This window comes from Mesocricetus auratus, unplaced genomic scaffold, assembly GCF_017639785.1.
Source record: "Mesocricetus auratus isolate SY011 unplaced genomic scaffold, BCM_Maur_2.0 Super-Scaffold_100018, whole genome shotgun sequence".
Taxonomy (NCBI): Eukaryota; Metazoa; Chordata; class Mammalia; order Rodentia; family Cricetidae; genus Mesocricetus; species Mesocricetus auratus.
In genome coordinates this window covers 39,909,782-39,932,125 of record NW_024429199.1, presented here as the reverse complement: position 1 = coordinate 39,932,125, position 22,344 = coordinate 39,909,782, and the positions used below count along the sequence as shown (strand labels likewise).

The following is a 22,344-nucleotide window of genomic DNA, read 5'->3' as shown; positions in this document are numbered from 1 at the left end:
AAATAACACCTAACCAGTAAATGTGCTCTCCACTTCACCTATTGAAGCCCTTATTTCTTACAAAGAACGTTATTGCTTAGTGTCTATCAATAACATGCTTATTTTTAGAAAGCATATCAGGAATGACTTTAGTGATTCATATTTTCAACTCTGTAGTTTACAACAGAGAATTTTTGTTGCTGTTTTGCTATTTGGCTTGATTGACAATTTCATCTAATAAAACTATATTTGTTGAGGTTTGGGGCTACTCTGATTCTAAAATAAGAAATTGTGAAGACAGAATCCTACTTCTTTCATTTCTTTGCATACCAAAGTTAATATTGTTTAAAAGATTTTAGTTATTAATATACAATTAGTATAATCCTTTAGCTTAAGCCTACATTGCAACATTTATCTGGAGAATATACAATATATTATTTGTGTGTGCGTATGTGTGCGTGTGTGCACATTTGCCTATATGTGGGTACATGTGTGTATGCAGATATGTATGCATGCAGAGGCCAGAAATCAACTAGGTTATAATTCCTCAAGTGATGTCTACCTTATTTTTTGAGACAAGGTCTTTTACTAGGACCTAGAGCTCATGTATTAGGAAGGCTGGCTAGTGATCTGTGGGGATATGCATACCTTCACCTTCCTAACTCTGGAATTACAAGTGCATATCATCATACTTGGCTTTTATTTATTTATTTATTAACAAAGGTGCTGGAGATTGAACACAGGTCCTCATGAGACTAATGACTTCAAACATACCTGTTATCATTTGAGAATAAAAAAAGACAAATTATATTTGCTTAGCTAGTAAGTTTTCTTTATTAGTCAGATAATCATACATTACATGCAAGAAAAATCACAATACAGCCCAAAATGTTTATGGAGTCTGGCACATCAAGAGTAACACAGTGCAAGAGTTTGCATGTTGTTTTTACACACAACTTCCATTAAACAGTCAAATAGGAATGCTGCAAAAAGAATTCAGCAATGTTTTTAATGCTTGATGTACTAGTCAATACTTTAATCTATATAGAAGTCACTGTGATATCTCAGATAATTTTTGGAAAAGCTACATTTGATCATCTTTTCCTACATGGAAATACACACAAAGGAGGGAATGATAGCTTATTCTTTTCTGCAAGTGAGGGTGTTTGTTTTTTAATAGTAACATTATTGTAGGGCCAGCATAATGATGTAAACAAATAAGCAAACACTAAAGGAGGGATTCCCAGGAAAGAATGCTGCATGCCTTTGACCATTCCTCTGCGCACCGTTACAGCAAACCATGTGTCTCTGGCAGGGGCAAAGAGGTATGACACAGATTCCTAGGGAAACATACTTTTGGGAGGTGTGTGTGTGTGCATGTGTGTGTGCGCATGAAAGTGCATGTGTGGATGTGTGTTGGGAGATTGCTGAAAAGAACCCAGCTAGACGGCATGCTGTGTTCACTGCTGTGCCCGTGGATTTCACACGCAGTTTTGGAAGATATGGTTGTGCTTTCACTTACATGGACACAAAAATCTGGAAAGCACGAACTCTGTCACACTTCTGTTTTTGTGTGTGCTACTTGCTGACATTTCTCCATAAATTAAAATGTTCTATTATTATAGAAGCTGACCTCATATGCTGAGTGGCAGGGTTCCAGATTCATTTCACCTCTGAACTTGAAGAAAGGAGTCAGTTGCAGTCTTCTTCCATACCCCGGAGCGCCAGGAGGAGATGCATGGGTGGGAGGCTAGACACTCCAATTAGAGTAGACTCAATGATGCTATGGTCCAAAGAAGGGTATCTGCCTCCACTTCTGCAGCTGGAGAGAAATGCAGCTCCCAGGTGATGATCTACTTAAAATATTTGAACTTAACTGCATGAGAATCTAACCAGATTCATTATCATATATGTTCTTTTTCTCCTCTGTAGCATTATGGGTTATTTTTGAACACTGTCATTGGTTACCAGAATTTCAAGTGTAATTAAAACTATGAAGTTCAACTTTTTCCTTTTTTCTAGCAGAAATTGTCTTTGGATATCAAGAATGCACTGTAGGTGTTATTAAAACACACCAGATGTTTAGACTTAAGCTTTTCTGCTTTTCCTTAAAAAAATGAAAACTTGTTTATTTGTTATATTTGATAGATGTTGTTCAATGCATTTTTAGAAGATCCATTTGCAAACTTATTTACTTATATTCCATGGAACATAATGAGATGAGAACAAGACCATTGCACATTTAAAATTATAACTACTAATTAGGTGAAAAGCTCAGGAATGTATTGCCAAGTAGAAAGTGTCATTTCATTTTTTATTCTAATCAAATTAAAATATCATTACTACCTGTTCATATGCTTCTTTTATATTGTAGATATGTTCCTAAAGGCATATAGGGTTCCATATAATGGCATTTTTAATGCTATGATCCCTATATAATTGCCATGTAATAGGGATATATATATATACACATATACATACATATATATTAATATTTAAACAGTTCTGGTTAGTTTTTGTGATTGATTTTCTCGAAGTGTGCAGTAAAATGCAAATTGTATTTCTCTGTGTGGGAATCTCTGACTTTACATGATGTTGACATGAAGTTGTTATCCTTTAAAATATTATAAAAGGCAGAACTAGGTCTAAGCTCCTCTGTTCTTTTAACATGACAGAGCCACGCTGACTTTTGTATAGACAGCCGAACTAATATTATTTTCCTAACTTTCTCTACAGAGATGTCCAAACACCAAGCAAATGTGAGCCAGAAAGATGACCTGACTTAAAATTTATGTCAGAGATAGCCAGCCACTCCCTGGCAGTTGCCACTCACTGGACTCCTCTCTCCTTCAGTTCTTCAGGTAACTCTTCTCTTCATGGTGTCCGTGACTGCTGGCTTCCGGCCGACTCCGAGAAGCCAGGCTAGTTAGAAAATAGCCAGCAGGATGTTTCCTCTGTCTTCAGAATCAATAAGAAAACAGTAACCTAATTGATTTTTCAATTATTTACTCAAAGTTACAGTCTTGCTGTTAGAACATCAGCCCTCCACAAGAGTCACACCAGTTTTTATATGTACACCCATGCTGTCTTTTCGTACAGATTGCCACGATGGGCAATCCCAGTGCCTAGATTTTACTGGGGTTTGTTGTATTGAACATTATAGGGATGGAACATCCACTACTGGGAATTATTTTGTATAATTTTGTCTTCAGATTATTTAAAATATTTGATTGGGAGGAAGGCATTCATTATAAAGGTCACTAGGCGTGTGTCATTGGGATTAATGTCATTTTCATTTGGTTCCTTCAATAGATGGATAGGTTTTATAAAAAACAAACAACAAAAACCAACTGGAAACAACCTGGTAGCTCTTGCCAGTAACCCTGGAACTCAGGAGGCTAAGTCAGAAGGAGCTCCAAGAGTTCAAGATTCAAGGTTAGCCTATGATATAGAGTGAGCATCAGAATGCTGTGGAATGTAGAGTGAGACCCTATCTCAAAAAACAGACAGGACAAAATAACAACAACAACAAACAAAACCTCTCCCAAACAACCAACAGAACCCAACAAACAGAACCTAAAGCCACTGACAGTTCCTCAGGTTAACTCAGAAGTTTCTTATTTTGCTCCAGTTCATGTCTTAAGTTGAGTGGTTGAGTCACAGACAAATGGGACTCTGGGAACACTTGTCAGATTACTATCAGCAGTACAGAGATTATAAATCCCTAAAATAACCTGTCACTTGAATCTAATTTGTATAGATTCAATAGCTTGCATGGAAAGAAGCAGCTGGGTAGGAGGCCTGTTGAGTTTCTCTATTCCCCTGAGAAAAAAAAGCCCAGAATTTCCATAGAGCAAACAAGTTGTGAGTTAATACAGCCTGATCAGTAGCAGCTCCCCACTGAGTAAGAGCAGGGGTGAGCCTGGGGGCAGGAGGGAACAAATTGTATTACAGCTCTAGAGAGTAACAAGAAGCCTTGTGATTTTTCAGGTTTTCTGTATGGACCCCTGCAGAGGGAGGAGCAGGCAGCAGGAATCGGCTTTGCCACCTGCAGAGCTTCAGGGGAACAAGAACCAGCTGATTGGGTTCTGGGTTGGAAGGACAGACATCAGACACTAAATGCTAAATGGTTCTATATTTAACATGATAGAGCCCTGCAAGCCATTAATAGACACAGCGAAGGGGAGTGGCCAGCCAAGAAGTCAGGCTGGGAGTTCAGGACTATAAGCAGGGAGGGCGGAAAGGGGCCATTACAAAAGGAAACCCATCTAGGCCAGAAGGCAGAGGGGGAGATGGTGGGTGAGGTTCTTTCTATGGAGAGTGCATCTGTGTAATGACACGTTTTGGGCAGAAATGAAAGACCCAAACACAACAAAAGATGAACAATAATGACAAGTAACATATCCCCCAACCAGAAAACAAACAATCAAATAGCAACAGCCTGAATTTCTTAGCAAGTGGGCGAAGGGGAACCAGGCTTCACAAACACTTGTGGGCCAGTTTGGCCACATTTGACCTCCACAGAACCTTCTGTCTTTTGAAAGTGTCTGGTAGAATCCTAAGAGGATACTCAAGGTATGAATATATTTATCCACAGCAAAAGAAAAGTCTCATGTGCTGCTATCCTAACAGAAAGAACACAGTCCAACACACTCCTTCTCAGCACTGCGCTCTAGAAAGAAAACCAATGCAAATGGCACATTCTTGTCCCAGGACCCTAAGAATTCCAGCAGGATCTGTGGGCTCACCTCTTTCTGGAGATCTTTGGAGGGTGCACTAAGGGCTGGCCACCTGCACTGAGCTTTCCTGAGGATGCTGGCAGCCGAGCTGAGCCTACCTAGGCACTTGCAGCCTAGAGGAGACAGGCATTGAATTTGAGACTCGGTTGTTTGGCTGCCACACCAAATGATGATACTGCCGTTGTACCAGATCCACAAAGAATCTCTGCAGACTAGGGGGATCCAGGGCACGGAAAGCATCAGACACTGGATTCAGACATTGTGAGGTATCGTGGTGTGGTGTTTCTGCTCTCCTTGAAACGGAGAAAATCCCAGAGTCCTCTGCTTTGACATGTTTGAGAGATCGTCTCCCAAAAGTCAAGCGAACATAACCTCTGCCTTCTCTCTGGTGTGCGTTAGTTTAAATGTGCTTAGATCACCCGGCTTGCCACTGCTGTTGCGTGTATGGGACTGTTCAGTTCCAAACCGATTCTTAGGGAAATTACCACCGCCTTCATGTCTTCCCTTTCTCTTCTTGGGGCTCCCTCAGCATACACTACTTCTCTTTGTGTTTCCATTTGGCATTTGGTAACTTTGTGTTCATGGAAAGTTTCCCAACATTAGTGGATAATGCCAATAAAATAAAACATCTTCATGTTTGAGGCCAAACAACAGAAGTTTCTTTCAAGAGGTTTGGAAGGAATTGGAATATTACAGCCTGCTTTTGAGACTCAGGATTTTTTGATTAAAATAGAGAGGTGGGAAGAAGGAACTCAGAGACAGCCTTTAAGAACACTCTTCCTGAAAGATATTTTTGGCTGCTAAATATTCCTATTATGGTGCGTGTGACAATGTTGAGATAAAAATGTGCCCCCTCTCTCCAAAAGGGCCTCTGTTCTGCCTCTGTGAAATCACAAAAGAGACATGCATTTTCTACATAGGAGTTGCATATACTGCTGAAAGCCTAATGTCCTTAGGGGGATTTTAAGCAAATCTTAGATTTCATGAGTATGAGTGCGCCATGAAAACAAACTCTGTTGCTACAGCTCTGGATGGCAGCAGCTCATTGAGAGAAGCAGACAACTTCTTGTGAGATAGGATCAATGCTACCATTCTTTTAGAACCAGAAATGATAAAGTGTCATTTGACCATTATAAATATATCTGCATTTATGTTGGACCATACAGGACGGTCCTGGTTAACACTGAGTGGTTTAGATGAATGAAGGAGTAGCATTGTGTTTGTACTGTACCAACACAGTTTGTTTTTTTTCTTCTTCTTCCAGGTGTGTGCACCCATAGGCTGAAGCAGGCTTAGGGATCCTAAGTTGAAGGCCAGCTGGGGTTATACCGTGAGCTGGAGGACAGCCCAGCCCATGAACCTGTCTTGGGAAGAAGTGAGAAATGAGAAAGGAAAAGAAAGAGTGTGGGGTGGTTGGGCCAAAGCTGTATCCTGTCAGATAATATCCAATGAATACTGTGTAAAGTTGAAAAACCTTGAAAGGAAATATACCTATCAGTGAAAGTGGTTATATGTTAGATGCTTTTAGACACTGGGCACATTTTTCTGAGAAAGAGCTATTTTTTTCCAAGATTCTTCTCATTGCACACTTAATATAGGTTTAATAACAGACTTTACCAGATCACTTTGTGCTTCCTGTAAGCTGGTACTGAGAAGTTCAGTAAGTCTGTACTTGTGGCTGCACTTACGTGTCTCACAGAGGAAGGCAGGAGGTCACTGCTTTCTCTTGCTGTGTCCCACCAAGGGTCCAACCACCCACCCACTTTTTATAGTCCTATTTCTAAGCATCAGACTTCTTCTGCCCAAGACACAGCCAGAAAGGCATCGCTAAGCAGGGAACAAAGATGTGTTCATGTTATCCCAAAGGTGGATATAATCAGTGAAGCTCCTAAGCTTCCCACAGTCACTGTTTTGTTTCAACATCGATAGTTTTCATTTATAATAGAAAACATTTAGTGTAAGACAGGCCAAAATTATTTTTTTAAAAACATTGTATAATTTAATCCTAATTTTTCTTTTTGCTCATCATTTTATTTACCTTTAGATCACAATAGAAAATTAACTCTGCCAGACTGTGGGCTCTCGCTTCTCCGCGCCACTGAGTTGCAAGTTAGTTCTAGCATACATGCATTGAAAGTGGCTTTCCATAAAAACTCCTGGCGATGCCTTTCTGGCTTTAGAATGTGTTTTGTTTTTAAATGAACCCTTCCATTGTGTGTTTTTTGTAGCTGCTAAGAGATGACATGGAAGAGCTGTGTGCACACACATATGATGCTTGTAGGAAACAATCATGGGTCAAGTCCTACGTCAAGTGCAAGTTGCTCTCAGCCACATGCCAGATGACTCACACCAAGAGTGGGTCCTTATACAGAAACAGTGATGGCCGTAAAGAAGCCCGTGAGCAGGGACAACACTGTGCTACCCCTTGAGAGAGCGCGTGTCAAACAGCACACTGGAAGCAAGAATGTTCTTCCTCAGTACTTACATGGAGATGTTTCGTTCTCCCTAGTGAGTCTCGTTTGTGTTATCCATTTTAAAATTCTGACTCTTTTTAAGATTTTGGTTTTAATTACTTCTACCAGAAAATGTAAAAACTGCAACACAGTGCCCATCTGTCCTGGCATGCAGTGTCTGAGAAATGGAGGTTATTAGAGGCATCACTGGAAGAAAAACATTAAAACACTTAACTTGGATTTTTCCCCCTCTTCTAATGGATGGATGCATGGCTGGGTCCATGCAATTATAGCCAATTAGATCTGAGACAGTAAATCCAGCTATTCTGATCTCTGACAGTTGTCTTCCAGAAACTGTGGGCATATTTGTGTCTTGTTGGATAGACGAAGGGATGCACATTTTACAGTGGTACCTGCCAGCTGCATGCAGAGTCTGGAACCGTATGGTGGGTGGGAGGATCAGGGCCCCGTTTTCTACTTCTGTCATCATAGAAGATGACAAAAGACTCAGTTCATTTAGTCAGTGCTGACAAAAGTTCAAAGTAGAGAACTCCCCGTTGCATGGGCCATCTGACTGGCCATTCTTCCAGATCTAAAAATAGGAGACTGTTAAATCTCAGTGCATGTCACGTCCACAAAAACTAGTCAGACAGGGCTTTTCTTAGAGACACTACATTGAAGATTGACATCTTATCAAGGAAATCTTGATATTTATCCAAGAACAAAAAAGATGAGGATAATGATTATGACAAATTCTTAGGGAAAGTGGTTTGGGGTATTGTTAATATTTCATGTTTGTTAACTACATAGGATTGAAAAATGGATCACATATTTTTCTACATGGTTGTTTGAGTCTGTCTTGTAATCACATTTATTGGGTTCATATTTTTAAAAAACGCTTATACTTTCCTGGCACCTAATGCTAATATCTGTTGTTTTATCATGCTGATTCAGAGGGCATCTGATAAAATAACATAGAAGAGAGCATGCAGTGTGGAGAAATTACGGAGAAATGAAGGTAGTAAAACTCTTGGCTTCTGTCTTGGGTGGCATAGCTCATTGGGTAACTTTGTGAGCACTTGGGGGACAGCAAGGGAATTAGGAAGGACCATCGCCATGTTGTAACTCCCAGGAAGTCCTTTTTGTGTGAGAATCAACCATTCTGCCATTGACACTGGATTTTACATCCCTTCCATTTTCATTATGGAGCCAGGGGAGAAATAGGTTGTGTTCTTTCAAACAACACAAAACCAAGAAATGGAGGTGCCATCCATGTCTCAATTAGACAAGGATTTCAAGGTGAACACTATGGGTCAAACATAATGTATTCCCTCACAGAAGACTAGAAAGACTGGAACTTTCCATAGAAGGTGACTGGGTCAGAGGTCAGAGGTAGCATTTACTTTATGGGTTACTACAGTGAATTTAACAATTGATGGTTTTTCTTTGATAAGGTCATAAGTATTTTCTTGAAAATAGAAATTCTACATACAGAAGGGTCATCTTCTATGACGACCCCAATTCACATACCACAGAGTATTGTGGTCCACTGCATGTGTTTTTCTGGTGGTTCTATACACAAGCTGGACTCAGTAGTGTCATATAATCTCTTCCTTCTGAGTGCTTGTTGCACTATGAGTGTCTCTCCTGTGCAAAGTGAAGTAGCCAGAGAGGACAGACTTTGAATGATGCAGGATCAGGAGGTTTCCTAGGAAACCAGAGCCTCCTACACACCCCGACAGCAACCTGATTCCAAGGAGATGGTGGCCTCCAAGCTCAGCAAGGTTCTGGATGGCATGGGACCCAGTTAGGGCAATGGAGCAGTTTCTGCTTCCAGATTTTCTAGCTGAAAGAAGAGAGAGAACAAAGACAGTGAGTACTTGGGGAATGGTCACAGGATACATTTATAGTTATCTTCTGGACAGAAGAACTGTGCTGAACACTGTCGTCTGTATCTTCATCTGCGACACATCTTTGTTAAGTGCTCAGACATTGATTAATATTGTAGTTATTATAAATGTCTTTTGGGTCATTATAAATATGTTTGTACATACACTGCTCATTGTAAAGCTGTAACTGATAGTCTTTCTTGAAAAATTTATTTATATTTCTTTAGCTAGAATTTTAAATAATTCAAGAATTAAAAAATTTTTTGAAAAAAAAGGAAAATGCATTTTAAATAAAACTCTTTCTCTTGTTCTATTTACATTTTCCTTTCCTATTACGTCATTAATGACCGGACCAAAAACTCAAAAAAAAATTAAATGACTTTCTTTTACAATTCATTTCTAGATGAAAACATTTTATTTTCCTTTCAAGTAGTGGGTGTGGAGTACATTACCATTCAGCTCCGGCCATGAAGCATGTCCATTGAGCAGCAGCATGAATTCCGCCTGGGTAAGTGAGAATGCTGTGTGGCATTTTCAAATAAGCTAAGAGGATTATGAGAATGGAATGCCTTGCTATGAAGCAAGTTATTGTTTCTCCTGTTGTAACTGGCGAGGTATGAAGGTGTTTGCGTGGTAAGCATAAAGGGTTGCAAGGTTTTTTGTTTTTTTTTGCTTGTTTTTTTTTCTTTTACAAAAATTAATGTGTTTGAGTATGTTTCAAACTTCAGGAAAGGTGCAAATGTTGAATGGCACAAAGGATGTTTGTTCACCAGTTTCACAGATGCATTTACTAACAGTTATCCCATAGGCTTTCTCTCCTTTTGTCTGTGTGTGTACATGCATCCATGCATGCTGTGTTTTTAACCATTCAATGTCATGACAGTATACATGTCCTGAGAATGAAGACCATTTCAGATTGATGTCACCATCAGGTGGGGCAGCACACCATGGGCCAGAAGTCAATGAACACTGTTGCTGCTTGTGCCAGGACATAGCCTTCCCTGAGCTGACCATTTCTGTGATTTGTCACATAGGCAGCTGAGATAGTACAGACAAGTACAACTCTGACCACTACGTTGGTGCTTGCTCTTGAGGAGGCTGTGTTATTGCTCCCTCATGTGCTGAGACTTCGGCTTTGTGTCTGTCAACTGTGACAGAACCCACTGTGTGTGAGCTGCCATCTGGCCTCTTTGGATTACTCTGTGGGATTCGTGGATAGAGAAAGTGGCACCAACATGCTCACGGTCTGTCGTTTGCTGCATTGTAATGAACTGAGTCCTATTATCTTCCTGCTACAATCTGTAGGGTGACTGTGGCGAAGCCACCTGCTTGCTTAGTCATCATCTCCTTTGGAGTCTTGTTACTTTTTGCCATCTTCTAAGAAGTTGGGTTTCAGCCCCCAAAGTAATACAAGATTCAGGATGTCAAGGTAAATAAAGAAAAGACAAAGGTCTGTGGTCTGTGTTCAGGCACATTTTGAAATTTTTTTTGTGGCTGGTAGAAATGTGGCATAGGAGAGGACAAGGACTGGAACAGATAAAAACAAGTTGGGATAATGGATGAAGGCTGATGAAAGAGGGGTGAAATTTAACAAGTGTTTATAGTTGTCACCTGGGGGCACATATTGTGAATCCTATCAGGTATATGGAGACCTAAGTTGCAAGTGGAAACATCTGAAGGTCAGCATATTCCTCAAGAGAGAGCTATGATCCAAACCAGTACTGATAGGGAAAGCCAGGAAGACAAGGAATGCTATGATTAGTAGGATATACACTGTGAGCTGTTGGTTTGCCATCATTGTGAGGATGACTGGACAAAGATTACACTTTTACAGGCCACTAGGAGCACACAGACTACCTCACATGAGACCCGTATTTAAGGAGAGTGACTATTATCAAGACAGATTCACTTCCTACAGTGAAGATGACTCTTGATGACTACTCTGAATTTCTGTTTTAATCACTACCTATGACCAGCATGAGACAGCTTCTCTGCATGATTCCACGGAGAAGCTATTTTAAATGTGAAGACTGATAATACACTCTCAATTCACTCAGTGCTGAATGGAAAGACCTTCCCTCCCTAGGCATATAACTATTGAGTTTATAAAATTGCCCTTCCCTCTGAAAAGTCAAATCCTTCACACAACTATTCTTGCTACATCTTACACTGATAATATGCTCACTTAGGGCTATAAGCTGCCCAGGAGGAAGGCACCACTCTAAGTCACGGGACACCCCTGAAATCCCAAAACAGAGCCCAGAATGGGGAACATCCAACCCATCCACAAACACCCAAGGCCAGGTGGGTATGCCCATGAAGACTGATATATCCAAAGAAGAGTCATTTGAACAAGCACCAGAGAGAAGCACAGTTCAGTCATTGCTCCATGACCCCCATGCTCTGAGAAAACAGAAGATGGCTGTCACAGGCTAAAGCCTTACTTCTATGGGACACGATTCCCTTGTAAAGATCACCAGAACAGTTAGGGCAGAATGCGTGGCTGTCTTAGAGCAATCGCTTCTTTATAGCTCTTCTTGCTGACCTTGGGAGACCAGAGGACTCCTCCAGTGAAATGTACAATGGAGATAGGCAAGAGGGGTTGGAGAGAAGATGAACCTCTATCTCTTTTTGAAATATACCTGATCACTAAGCACTAGGTTCTCTTGTGGGACTAGGCTCATACACTCAATCAGATAGATTTTTAAATAGTATGATAGGACATGGAGTAATTGTGAGCATGAGTGAGCCCGATTGGACCCTTTGCATAGCACCACAGTCTCTCTTTCTACTGATAATTGACATGTTTGTCTTATGAATGCTTGCAATGTTCAAGCAGGGAGATTTTTCTCTTCTGTAAGAGCACTTGTAGAGATCTGACTGTGGGAGATGTACGAGGAAGGCATAGCTCATCTTCTGGTTCTCTTCTATGTTTTAAAAGGAAACAATTTAGAATTTCTAGGAAGAGAATAGGAAACCACAGCCTTGATGAAAGCATGCTAACACGACAAGACTAATGAAAAATGCAACATCTCAATATAATCACTCTGTGTGGCTAGTGACAAAAGCTAATGGGATCTGGAAGTTTACAGTGGATGGTCGCCAAGTGAATTCAGTTAACATGATAGCACTGGCTGCTGCTCTAAAGCCTGTAGTCCTGGGCACTGTGATTGTAAACGAATCAACTGACTGTGATAGCACATGCTATGCTTCATTGGACTTCTGTCTTAGTTACTTTTATACTGCCATGAAGAGACCATGACAACTTATAAAAGAAAGCATTTGGGAGTTTGGTTACAGTTTCAGAGGGTTAGTTCATGACCACCATGGCAGGAAGCATGTAACAGGCAGACAGGCCTGGCACTGGAGCAGTGTCTGAAAGCTTAATATGGTCTACAAGCAGGAGGAAGACACACACACACACACACACACACACACACACACACACACACACACAGAGAGAGAGAGAGACAGACAGACAGACAGAGACAAAGAGAGAGACAGAGAGAGACAGAGGGAGAGACAGAGACAGACAGACAGAGAGAGACTGGGCTTTTGTAACCCAAAGCCCACCGCAGGGAGATACCTCTTCTAAGGCAACACTTTATAACCCTTCCCCTAAAAAATTCTATCAACCAGGGACCAAGCATTCAACTATACAAGCCTATCGGGCTGTTCTTATTCAAACCACCACAGCTTCCATCTTGTATTTTTTCTCAAGCCTATTGACTACCAAAGATGACTTTTTCCCTACCCAAGACTCTAAATCATGCTATTGTGCAGTCAAAACACTAGAGTTATGGACAGTTGTGAGTCACTCCATGTGTGTCCTGGTAACTGAGAGCAGTGGGTATATGGTCTTAGCCATTCAGCCATCTCTCCAGCCCATGAAGTACTGTTTGGATTCTCCTGCTATTTGCCACCGTATTGGAGAATCAAAACACAAGCCAATCCCATTTATCCAAACCTGAGCTGGCACCATTACATTGATGATTTTGTGTTCATAGGCTCCTGGTAAATGGTCTTGGGAAGCTCATTAGCTCTGATAAGACACAGCGATAAACCATTTATGTCAGAGACCTTAGAAAAAAACATGGTCTAGTCCTAGAGACATCAATGAAATCATTCCTAACCTTGGCTTGCCACTATCAGAAAGGAAGCCTGTCACTAAGTGGGACTGTTCAGGTGTTATCTGCGTATCCATTCTGCTGAATTAAATGAGAGTTTGATCAAATTTGGCTGGAAACTGAAGTAGCAGGTGACATTGGAAGCTATCCCAATAGATCAGCCAAAGACCCTTTTGAATTTCAGGTCTCTGGGAATGGAAGCAGCTCCTAGCCAGCAATACCCATTGGTATTGTAAACCCAGATGCCCTGACCCCTGCCTCTAACCACTTCATCGGTGGAAGGTACACCTTAGACCCTGGAGGTATAGGGAGGACATAATAACATTCCTGTTATCTCACAGCTTCAGCCTGGCCGAACAAACTCATGACTCACCAGAAATAAGCTGCGGCCTGCCAAGTGTGCTATTGCTGCATTTACCACCTCTGTCCACCTGCTGTGGGAGCAGAAGAGCTGCTGTTGGCAGACTTGGCCCTAAATGATCCTGCTGTGTCTGATGTTATTAGAGGCAGCTCTAGACAGCGAACTCCTCTTGTATGTGAACTTACAGAGAGTTATGTTTGTTATGCTCAGGACTATTCTCATATTCTTATGCCTCTCTTGACAACTTAGTTTCCCTGGAAATAAACAAATGTATATACATACATACATACATACATACACATGTATGCAAACATAAGTATATATGTGTAGACCACAGCCATCTGGCTTAACCAAACAAATGCAATGACTATCCAAATCAAGTTTATCAGTGGATCATGAGAAGGGTAACCCCCACTCCATTCTGTTGTATGTTTATATGAAAGACAGAGAGCCCATATGGTTTCTCTTCCAGGGCAAGATTGCTCTTGGGATCATTAATTTTTGTGTGTATGTCCTTGCATGTAGAAGGCAAGTCAACATGTGTTAACTTCCTCTCTTGTTCTCTACCTTATTTGTGAGACATTGAATCCCAAGTTCAATGATTTGATTAAGCTGGCTGTCTGGCTGTTCACCCTGCCCTCCAGTGCTAGGGTTGCAGATGTCCCTGCTGGGCCTGGCTTTTATATGGATACTGGGATCCAAACTCATGTCCTCATGTTTGTTTAGCAAGCACTTTATGCATCAAACTATGTCCTCAAACTCAAGTTCATTTTTAATGACCTCACCAGTGGTATGGTACACTCTGTGTATATTTTCTTTTAACTGAGACCCCAGGTGGAGAATAAATATCAGTGAATATATTGTTTCCTTCTTCCATACAGCATTGTGAGGACTGTCCTGTTAAGAGAAGCTTCTTCCTTGCTAGCCGCTTTGGTTTTTCCCTGCCAGTTGCCTGGGCTCTGCCGCTTTGTAGTCCCCAAATAAACACACAAGACGCTGTATTAATTATAAAGCTGTTGGCCTTGCTTGTTTCTTCCTGGCTAGCTCTGCTTTAAGCAATTACCCCATAATTGTTAATCTAAGTATTTCTCTTACCGGAGAGGTTTCCGGGCTTCCTACACCAATGGCGTTACATCTCGACACTCTCTGTTTCTCCTTCCCAGAATCCTCCTGGACTCCTAGCCCCTCCTATCTAGATTCCCTATTGGCCAGACAGTGCTTTATTGGCATAAGACTTCCCCAACACTGTCCCTCATATCAGAGTTCAGATTCTGGAGACAACTCAAGAATCTGTTTCACTCTACAGACTCTAGCCAATGAGATGGAAAGAACCACAGAAATGAGCAGTTGCATCACAACTGACATTCTTTGATGGTGGATGGGTCACTGATTGGCCTTAACCCATATTCTGGCTGAACAGGAGGGTTAATATGGCTTCCAAATGCTTTTCTTGTCGTTTTTCCTTTTTATATTAGTACCCACAGCATGCTGGCACAATATATACAAACTATGAGTAAGGAAGCTAAATGGTTATCTGAAATTAGACCTACTCATCTTCTCTGGGGTGTAGTTGAATCTGCCTGGTGTACTGCAGTACATAGTTAAGTTCAGTGCTACCCATAGGCCTCATTCTGTGGATGGCACTCTGTTGACAGTGATTCTGATCAAGTGTTGATTGAAATCAATGGGGACAGATCTGTCTGAGCATTTGCAACCATCCAGTCTCAGTTGTTGATGGTGTGGCATGACCATGTGGGCATGTCAGCCTTAGAAGATGGCAGATTGTTAGGTGGACTTGGGGAGATGCAGTACCCTAAGCATCTCTGTCAGTCTTTGCTTACTGTGTGAGGCTGCAAATCCTGGTGATTCTGAGTGGTGACAGCTAGTCACATAGTTTAGAACCATCACTGTCCAACAACACAAGGATTACAACAGGATAGCTCTGTGATGCTTGTTCTCGGGGAAGGAAGATCAGGCTATTTTTTACTTGCTATAAAATATACAGAACCTGTTGCTCTGGGTTTCCAAGCTGTGGTGGTGAAGCTCACCATGTGTGACAGTGGTCTGGTCTCACTGTCATACAGTGAGACACAGGGCAAGGGGACTGCACTACCATGCTTGTGGCTCTGCTGTCTTCTTGGCTTCCCTGCATCTGTTCCTAGCATCCTTAGATCTGTGGAAACCTCTTGCTCAGACATCACCATCAGAACTCTGTAGCTGAGCTTCTTCCTGACAAGAAGGACCTTGCAGTCACACATGTCCATGGAGCTGGCAGTTGCTTAGATTCATACATCAGTGGCATAGATATAATTCTCTGTTAATTTTTCATTTTCTATTGACAGTCTGTTAAACTGTAACTTGTGTAGGAAGTCAACTAGAAAAATCCCATTCAGTTCTGTTTTACTCTATTTAAAAATGTTTGAAAAGCTTTTAGGCTTCAAGGTGAAGCTTATTTAAGGAAGTTTAGTTCCTCTCCATATAAAGGTTGAAGTATTTCCCGAAGTTTTAGGACTGGAGAAAATGTGAGAGATTACGTTTCTCAACTTTGTCAGTGTACACGAAGGAATTCACCCCTGAGCAGGGAAGGGATGCACCCATGCACATTGGATGAAAATGCTGATTTAATATTTGATTTTGCAATCCTCTTCTACTCTCCTACTTTCTCTTCTCTATTTGCAAAACCATCTAAAGTTGCAACCAAAGTCAGTAACCAAGTCGGTCACTGATCAGCTTTTGTCTGTAATAGACTTCTAAAACCCCATTCATTAGAGAAATCATAACAGATTCACACAAAACCATTTGGAGTTGATGACTCATAGGCAAAGATCTCAGCATTCCTAAGTAACAGGAGCCCATCCTTTCTTCAAGGCTCATTGCCTGAGTCAGGCATAGTGGGATTTCAGCTTATTTCTGATTGTGCAGTATAGGTTTATATCAGAGATGGGGGCAAGAAGCTTCGTATGGTATTTCTAAAGCACACTGATGCAGATGGGATTTGCGCAGAACATTCCATTCCCGGAGAAGTTTATGTGTGATGCGTCTTTCCTCTAAATTCCCTAGGTTTGCTTTTACTACCACTCATTCCACACTGGGTCTAATGCAGCATGGGGCAAGAAAATTGTTTAAGCACCTCTGTCTGTCTCTGTCTGTGTATGTAAGAACACGTGCACATGCATGTGAAGCCCAGAGGGCAACTTTCGGTGTCATTCCTCAGGTGCTGTCCACTGTTCCTTGAGGCAGAGTCTCTCAGGGATCCTCAAGTCAACCTATTAGGTCATCATGGATGGCTAACAATTCCCAGGGAACCCATCTGGCCACCTTTCCAGAGTGCACACCTTCATGTCCAGCCTTTTTGCATGGGTTTTGGGGTCTGAACTGGGGTCTTCATGCTTGCAAGGTAAGCACATTGCCAACTGCATAGTTTTCATAACAGTCTTTGTTATGAAATTTCTAATACGGATGGGTAAAAAAATGCAGTAGCATTTTAACCAAATGTGGTAAAGGAGTAGAGGAGAACCTAGTGGGTCAGAGGATCCACAGGTGATGTTCCCGATGTCCCTCACGCTTTTAGTGTGGAATGGAATTTGTCCTGCGCACTGCACCTTTTCGGCAGTGGGGGAAAGCTTAAGTGATGGTTTTTGTTCACCGAGAGGTGGCCCCAGACTCTGAATGATGACATCAACTAGGGCAAATGAGGCCAGTGACCTTCTGGTCACAAAGAGGTCCCTTCAATAGCTACCAGCACACGATGTACTCAGGTTAGTGGTTGTCAGTGGGGTTGACACTAGAATAATGACACCTGTTTTTCATGCTTGCATTTGCCATAAGGAGATATAGCATCTTTGGCCTGCTTCTCCCAGCTCTGTGTATGTGCCTTTTCAAAATAGATCTATTTTCTGTAAAGATACTGTATCCAAAACACATGAATGTGTCACTTATAAGGGTTACTCTTAGCAACATGCAATTTAATTAGATAAAAAACATATCCTAAAGCTACACAGACTGTTTCACTCACAATTATAGCCAGAGACTTGTAAACTCCAAAACAAAGCAAAACAAAAATGAAAACCCAAACAAAGCACAACCTGCCCCACTTTCAGAGAAATAAAGTTTATCATTTTGTTAGTATACAGATGTATTCAGGAAACTCATTCAAGTGGACAAGCATGAGAGCTTCAACAATCAATTTTAGAATTCTGGTGAATGTCTGGAATTCTGAGACATTGCTATTTATTTTCTTGAAACTTTGGACTGCAAATGGATTCACAGCTTCAGGCCTGATGACCTATGTTGGGTCTGTCATTAGTGCAAGGTGCTTTTCTGACTATAGGTTGTACACATTGCATTATTTCTACATCAAAAATAAGTTACATATCCTGGCATTTGTCTGTTGAGCTTTTATTTTCCTTTCGTTTTTTTCTTAAAGATGGTACTAACAGTTCACCATAGGAGTGTTCTACAAGAACCTGACAAACTAGCAAAACACACCATCCTAATTAGATCGCCATTCCCTGTGCTGCCCTAATCCTCAAGTCTCAACATGAAGAGTCTATCAGTGTCTCTTGAATGTAGGCGCAAGGCACACCTCTCACTATCTGAAACTTCCAGTAACAAGGACATATCAGAGTCTCAAAGCTTGGAAATATTTCTTTTTTCTAAACTCAACAAATTGTACATATGAATTAGTTGCAGCTTTTTATCTCTCAGTAACATGCCAATAAAAGCTTTTTAAAAAATAATTTCTTTGGTTATACTGGAATACCTCGCCTGTAACTTTCCTCTTGGCTTTATTAGTGGAGTGATACTGGATAAGGCCAGTCCACTGCTCACATTGCTCCAAGTATATGGTAACTACCAGGCCGTTTGCAGTCATGCCTTTTCCTGACATGTGCATTCCAGGTGATATGTGAAGATATTTCAGGTAACTATGTGAAGATATTTTGACTCCCTTCACTATTTTGCTTGCATATCTAATTTCATTATCATTACTGAAGGTCTGTCTGTATGAGGCTTATATTTCTTCAGTCCCAGATGCTAGAATCGTCTTTCTAGTCTAGCAACCATGGTTTAGGTGCCTTGCTTCATGTTGCTTATCATGAAACAAAACCTCTATATGCTCTTAAAATATCTACTCTCACACTTGTTTTGTTTCTGTAATTGAATTTTTGGACTACAAATTTTCTCTAGTAACCTCTATATTTCTTGTTTTGTATTCTAGTGTTCTTGGAACCTTGTCTAATAGTAGGATTATTCACAATATTTCTCTACTGGTTGAGGCTCTTAAGAATACAATGAGATAAAATTTTATAAAGCTATGTCATGACATCATTAAATTCAGATCAGAACTAAACATAGTATAGGGTTATAGAGATTGGTTTTCAAATCTTCTTAAAACACTGGCTGTTGAGTTTTCCCAACTGTGCCATTCAGTAGTTAATTACATTTTCTATAACTTTGCCATAGGCAATCTTGTTTCTCAGAGGTACCTGCTTCTCTCTGAGCACCCTAGGTCTGGGACAACTTTACAATGCTAGATATTTTGTGGGCATTCAGTTCTTCTCCACTAATCTTGGAACACCAATTTCACTGATATTCCAGAGACTCTCTCCTTCTTGGGTTATAAGTTATACTTTGTGAGTTATATTTCATCAAGTATTTCAAGGTTTTACTATCACCAGGAGGTTTGGCCTCATTCAAACCTTCCCAACACTAAAAACACACTTTGCTTGGTCTTTAATTCTTTCTGAATGGTGCTTAAGGCTGTAGGCCGTTTTCTCTGAAGGAGAAACTCAAAGTAATATTACGTCTATGGGACCCGAATGAGACTGCTTTTAGTTATATTTAGGGTATTTTGGATATGATGGCATTTTAGCTGAAATCACAGGGAAGAAAATGCAGCAATATATTCTTAGCTGTAAGTTGATTTAGTGTCAAATTCGTAAGTCATATCCAATTCCATATTTATTAATTCTGTAATTGATTAATTGGATTTTGTCAAAAATTAAAACAAGACTTTTTCTTGATTAAGATATTATTTCTTAAAGTTATCTTCCATAAACTCTGCTTGCCCATCACCTATCTTGAGGGCACCTAGTTCAGCATAATGAGAAGTCATTTCCTGAAGGTCTGATGCCATCTTCTGGCCTTGGCATGCATAGCAGTCACATACAGTAATACACACACACACACACAATTTAAAAATTTTCAAAATAGTACATCTCATAAATGAGAATATTTTCATCAAAGATGACTACAAATTAAGAATTTACCATTTAAGTTTAGCCAAGTATGATAACATCTAATTCAATAATAGTTTTAAAAAGATAAATACTTGCTACCTTTTAAGAGTTATGTACAATAATGGGAAAAATAAGCACAAGGGAATTAGATGTTATTAATATCAGTTTATCTAACCTTTTTTTGTTTTGTTTTATTTTGTTTTACGAGACAGGGTTTCTCTGCTTGTTTTGGAGGCTGTCGGTCCAGCCTGGCCTTGAACTCACAGAGATCCGCCTGCCTCTGCCTCCCGAGTGCTGGGATTAAAGGCGTGTGCCACCACTGCCTGGCTTAGTTTATCTAACCTTTAAAACTCTCTCTGCCAAAAGAAAAAGACACATCAAAATCACCACAAAACAAAACCTAGAGAGCCAGGAAGTTGATTGATTGATTAACACATTGATTAACAGCCTGGGTCATAAAATTAATTGTAATTTAGTTAATTCTCAGTCACTGAATTTTAATTATGACACTGGCTAAATTCTTCCACAAACATTGTTTTCCACAACTATAGAGGTCATAGGTTATATTGCATATGATTAAATAATATATACATACCCAGATACAAACATATCAGTAAATGTTATTAAAGCCAAGTGTGTAAATAGACCCATTTCTAATTAAACAATATTTTATTATTATTATAGTTAAATGATGGAATATACTAGCTGCTTCTTTTATCTGTGGTATACCTTCATGTAAGCCTAGATAGCTAATTTCAGACTATATAAATATGCTCATTCATCTCACACACATACATATGCGCACACACACATGCTTGCCCGCATGCACACACGATGATTAGACCATTTTCCTTTTGAACCAAAGAGCTAAAAGAAAAGCCATTTGGGTTTCATTCACAAAGAATGCATTAATGTCGTCCAGTACCATAATTTTGTGAGCTATTCTCATTTGGCATTTTTTGTTGTGGAACTGAAATCATTTCCTTCCCAAATTAGCTCTCCACAGATGTCTTACAAAAAAAAAAAAAAACCATGAATCCAGTTTTTGAGAGTGATGTAGTTCGTTTTAAAGGTCTGGCTTTTGCATTTCCTTCTCTGGGAAGACTGTAGTTTTATAGTTTTATAGTTGATTCTATAAAATGCTAGGCCTGCTCCTTGGATTGCGATGCCAAGAAAATGGTTTAGGAATGGCCTTGCTATGCCAATGAGAAGAAATTAGCATGATGTTAGCTTTACTGATGATGCAGGCCTTAACCCTGTAAGGCTCATTGCTAAAAGTGACTGCTTGTTGACTATATTATTTCCTAAATCTGATGTTTTCCTTTGGTGAGAAAAGCATATGACAGTTGCTCATCAAATACGATAGTAGTTGAGGAAAAAGGTACAATTTATCTACTGTATATGCATATGTGTGTATGTCCTATGAATGCATGTGCATGCTATGTGGACACGTGTGTGTGTGTGTGTGTGTGTGTGTGTGTGTGTGTGTGTGTGTGTGTGTGTGTGTGTGGGCCAGTTGTTGAGTTCAGGTGTCTTCCACTCTTCCTCTATTTCTCTTCAATTCATCTTTTGGGATAGGGCCTCTCACTGAACTGGAAACTTGCAATTTCAGCTCTCTGCCTGCCTCTCTATCCCTAGTGCTGAGATTATAGGTACATGCCATGTGACCTGTAGATTACCGATATGTGCCTGGAGTTTTATGTGGGTGCTAAGGATGCAGACTCAGATCTTTGTGCTCGTGTAGCAAGCATCTTTCCTATTATTTAAATCAGAAACTTGGGTATTGTCTTTTATTTAAAATATGGATTCTTGGACCCACACGATGAGGGATAATCTTACAGAGCTTGCATTGTCTGGAGGTCACCAAGGAGGCTGAGAATATCTGGATATGGTCATGCCACACTTACTGAAAGAGGCATAACATTGGGATTGGGGGTCAGAAGAGAACAGCTCCCAGTTATTCTTAAAACCAGTGGTGCTTGCCTGGAGTGTGCCTGTTACTGGTTACTGGGAGTTGTATGATTGTTCGACCTCCATGGGCATTTGCGTTGTCATGATTATCTGTCAGAGCTGTTATGGGAAAGAGATGTGCTGGACCACACATAGTCACCTTTTAGTTTGTATGATGGTGTAGGAAAGTATCATAGTATTCTACTGTGGTTACAGTTTCTGTATTTAAACAGTAGCATGCTGACTTAACAGAGTCACTCCCTGTCCTTATATGATGTTAAACATTCTCAAAATCACCCAGGTATCAATAGAAAGTGCTTTAAAGGGTAAGGTTGGGGTAAAAACCAGGCAGGAAAGGCATTGAGTGGACAGTGACATCTCAGGTGTGAATGAGACTCATGTTGCTTAGAGTCCATAGTGGGAAGTGTTCTGAAGCAAAGCCTAATTCAGCAGGACAGCAGGATGCTACGTGGGTGTGGAAACTCAATTGTAACAGGAACAGATGGGATACAAGTGCTTTCTCTGGACTCCACCTAAGCAAGATAAAAAAGCCGTAAAGACGACACACTGAACATAAAGCCACCATGGGCACTGCAGAGGGGACAGG

The 22,344-nt window shown here is 40.5% G+C and overlaps 1 protein-coding gene across 1 annotated transcript in view; it reads right to left on the bottom strand.

Annotated features, from left to right (window-relative positions):
- Positions 1-794: 794 nt before the first annotated feature.
- Positions 795-22,344, bottom strand: part of Oprm1 (opioid receptor mu 1) — a 60,478-nt gene continuing 38,928 nt past the window's right edge. The window contains exon 4 of the mRNA XM_005065903.4: positions 795-9,017. Coding sequence (XP_005065960.1) covers positions 8,979-9,017 — 39 coding nt within the window. The 3' untranslated portion in view covers positions 795-8,978. The remainder of the gene's footprint in view (positions 9,018-22,344) is intronic.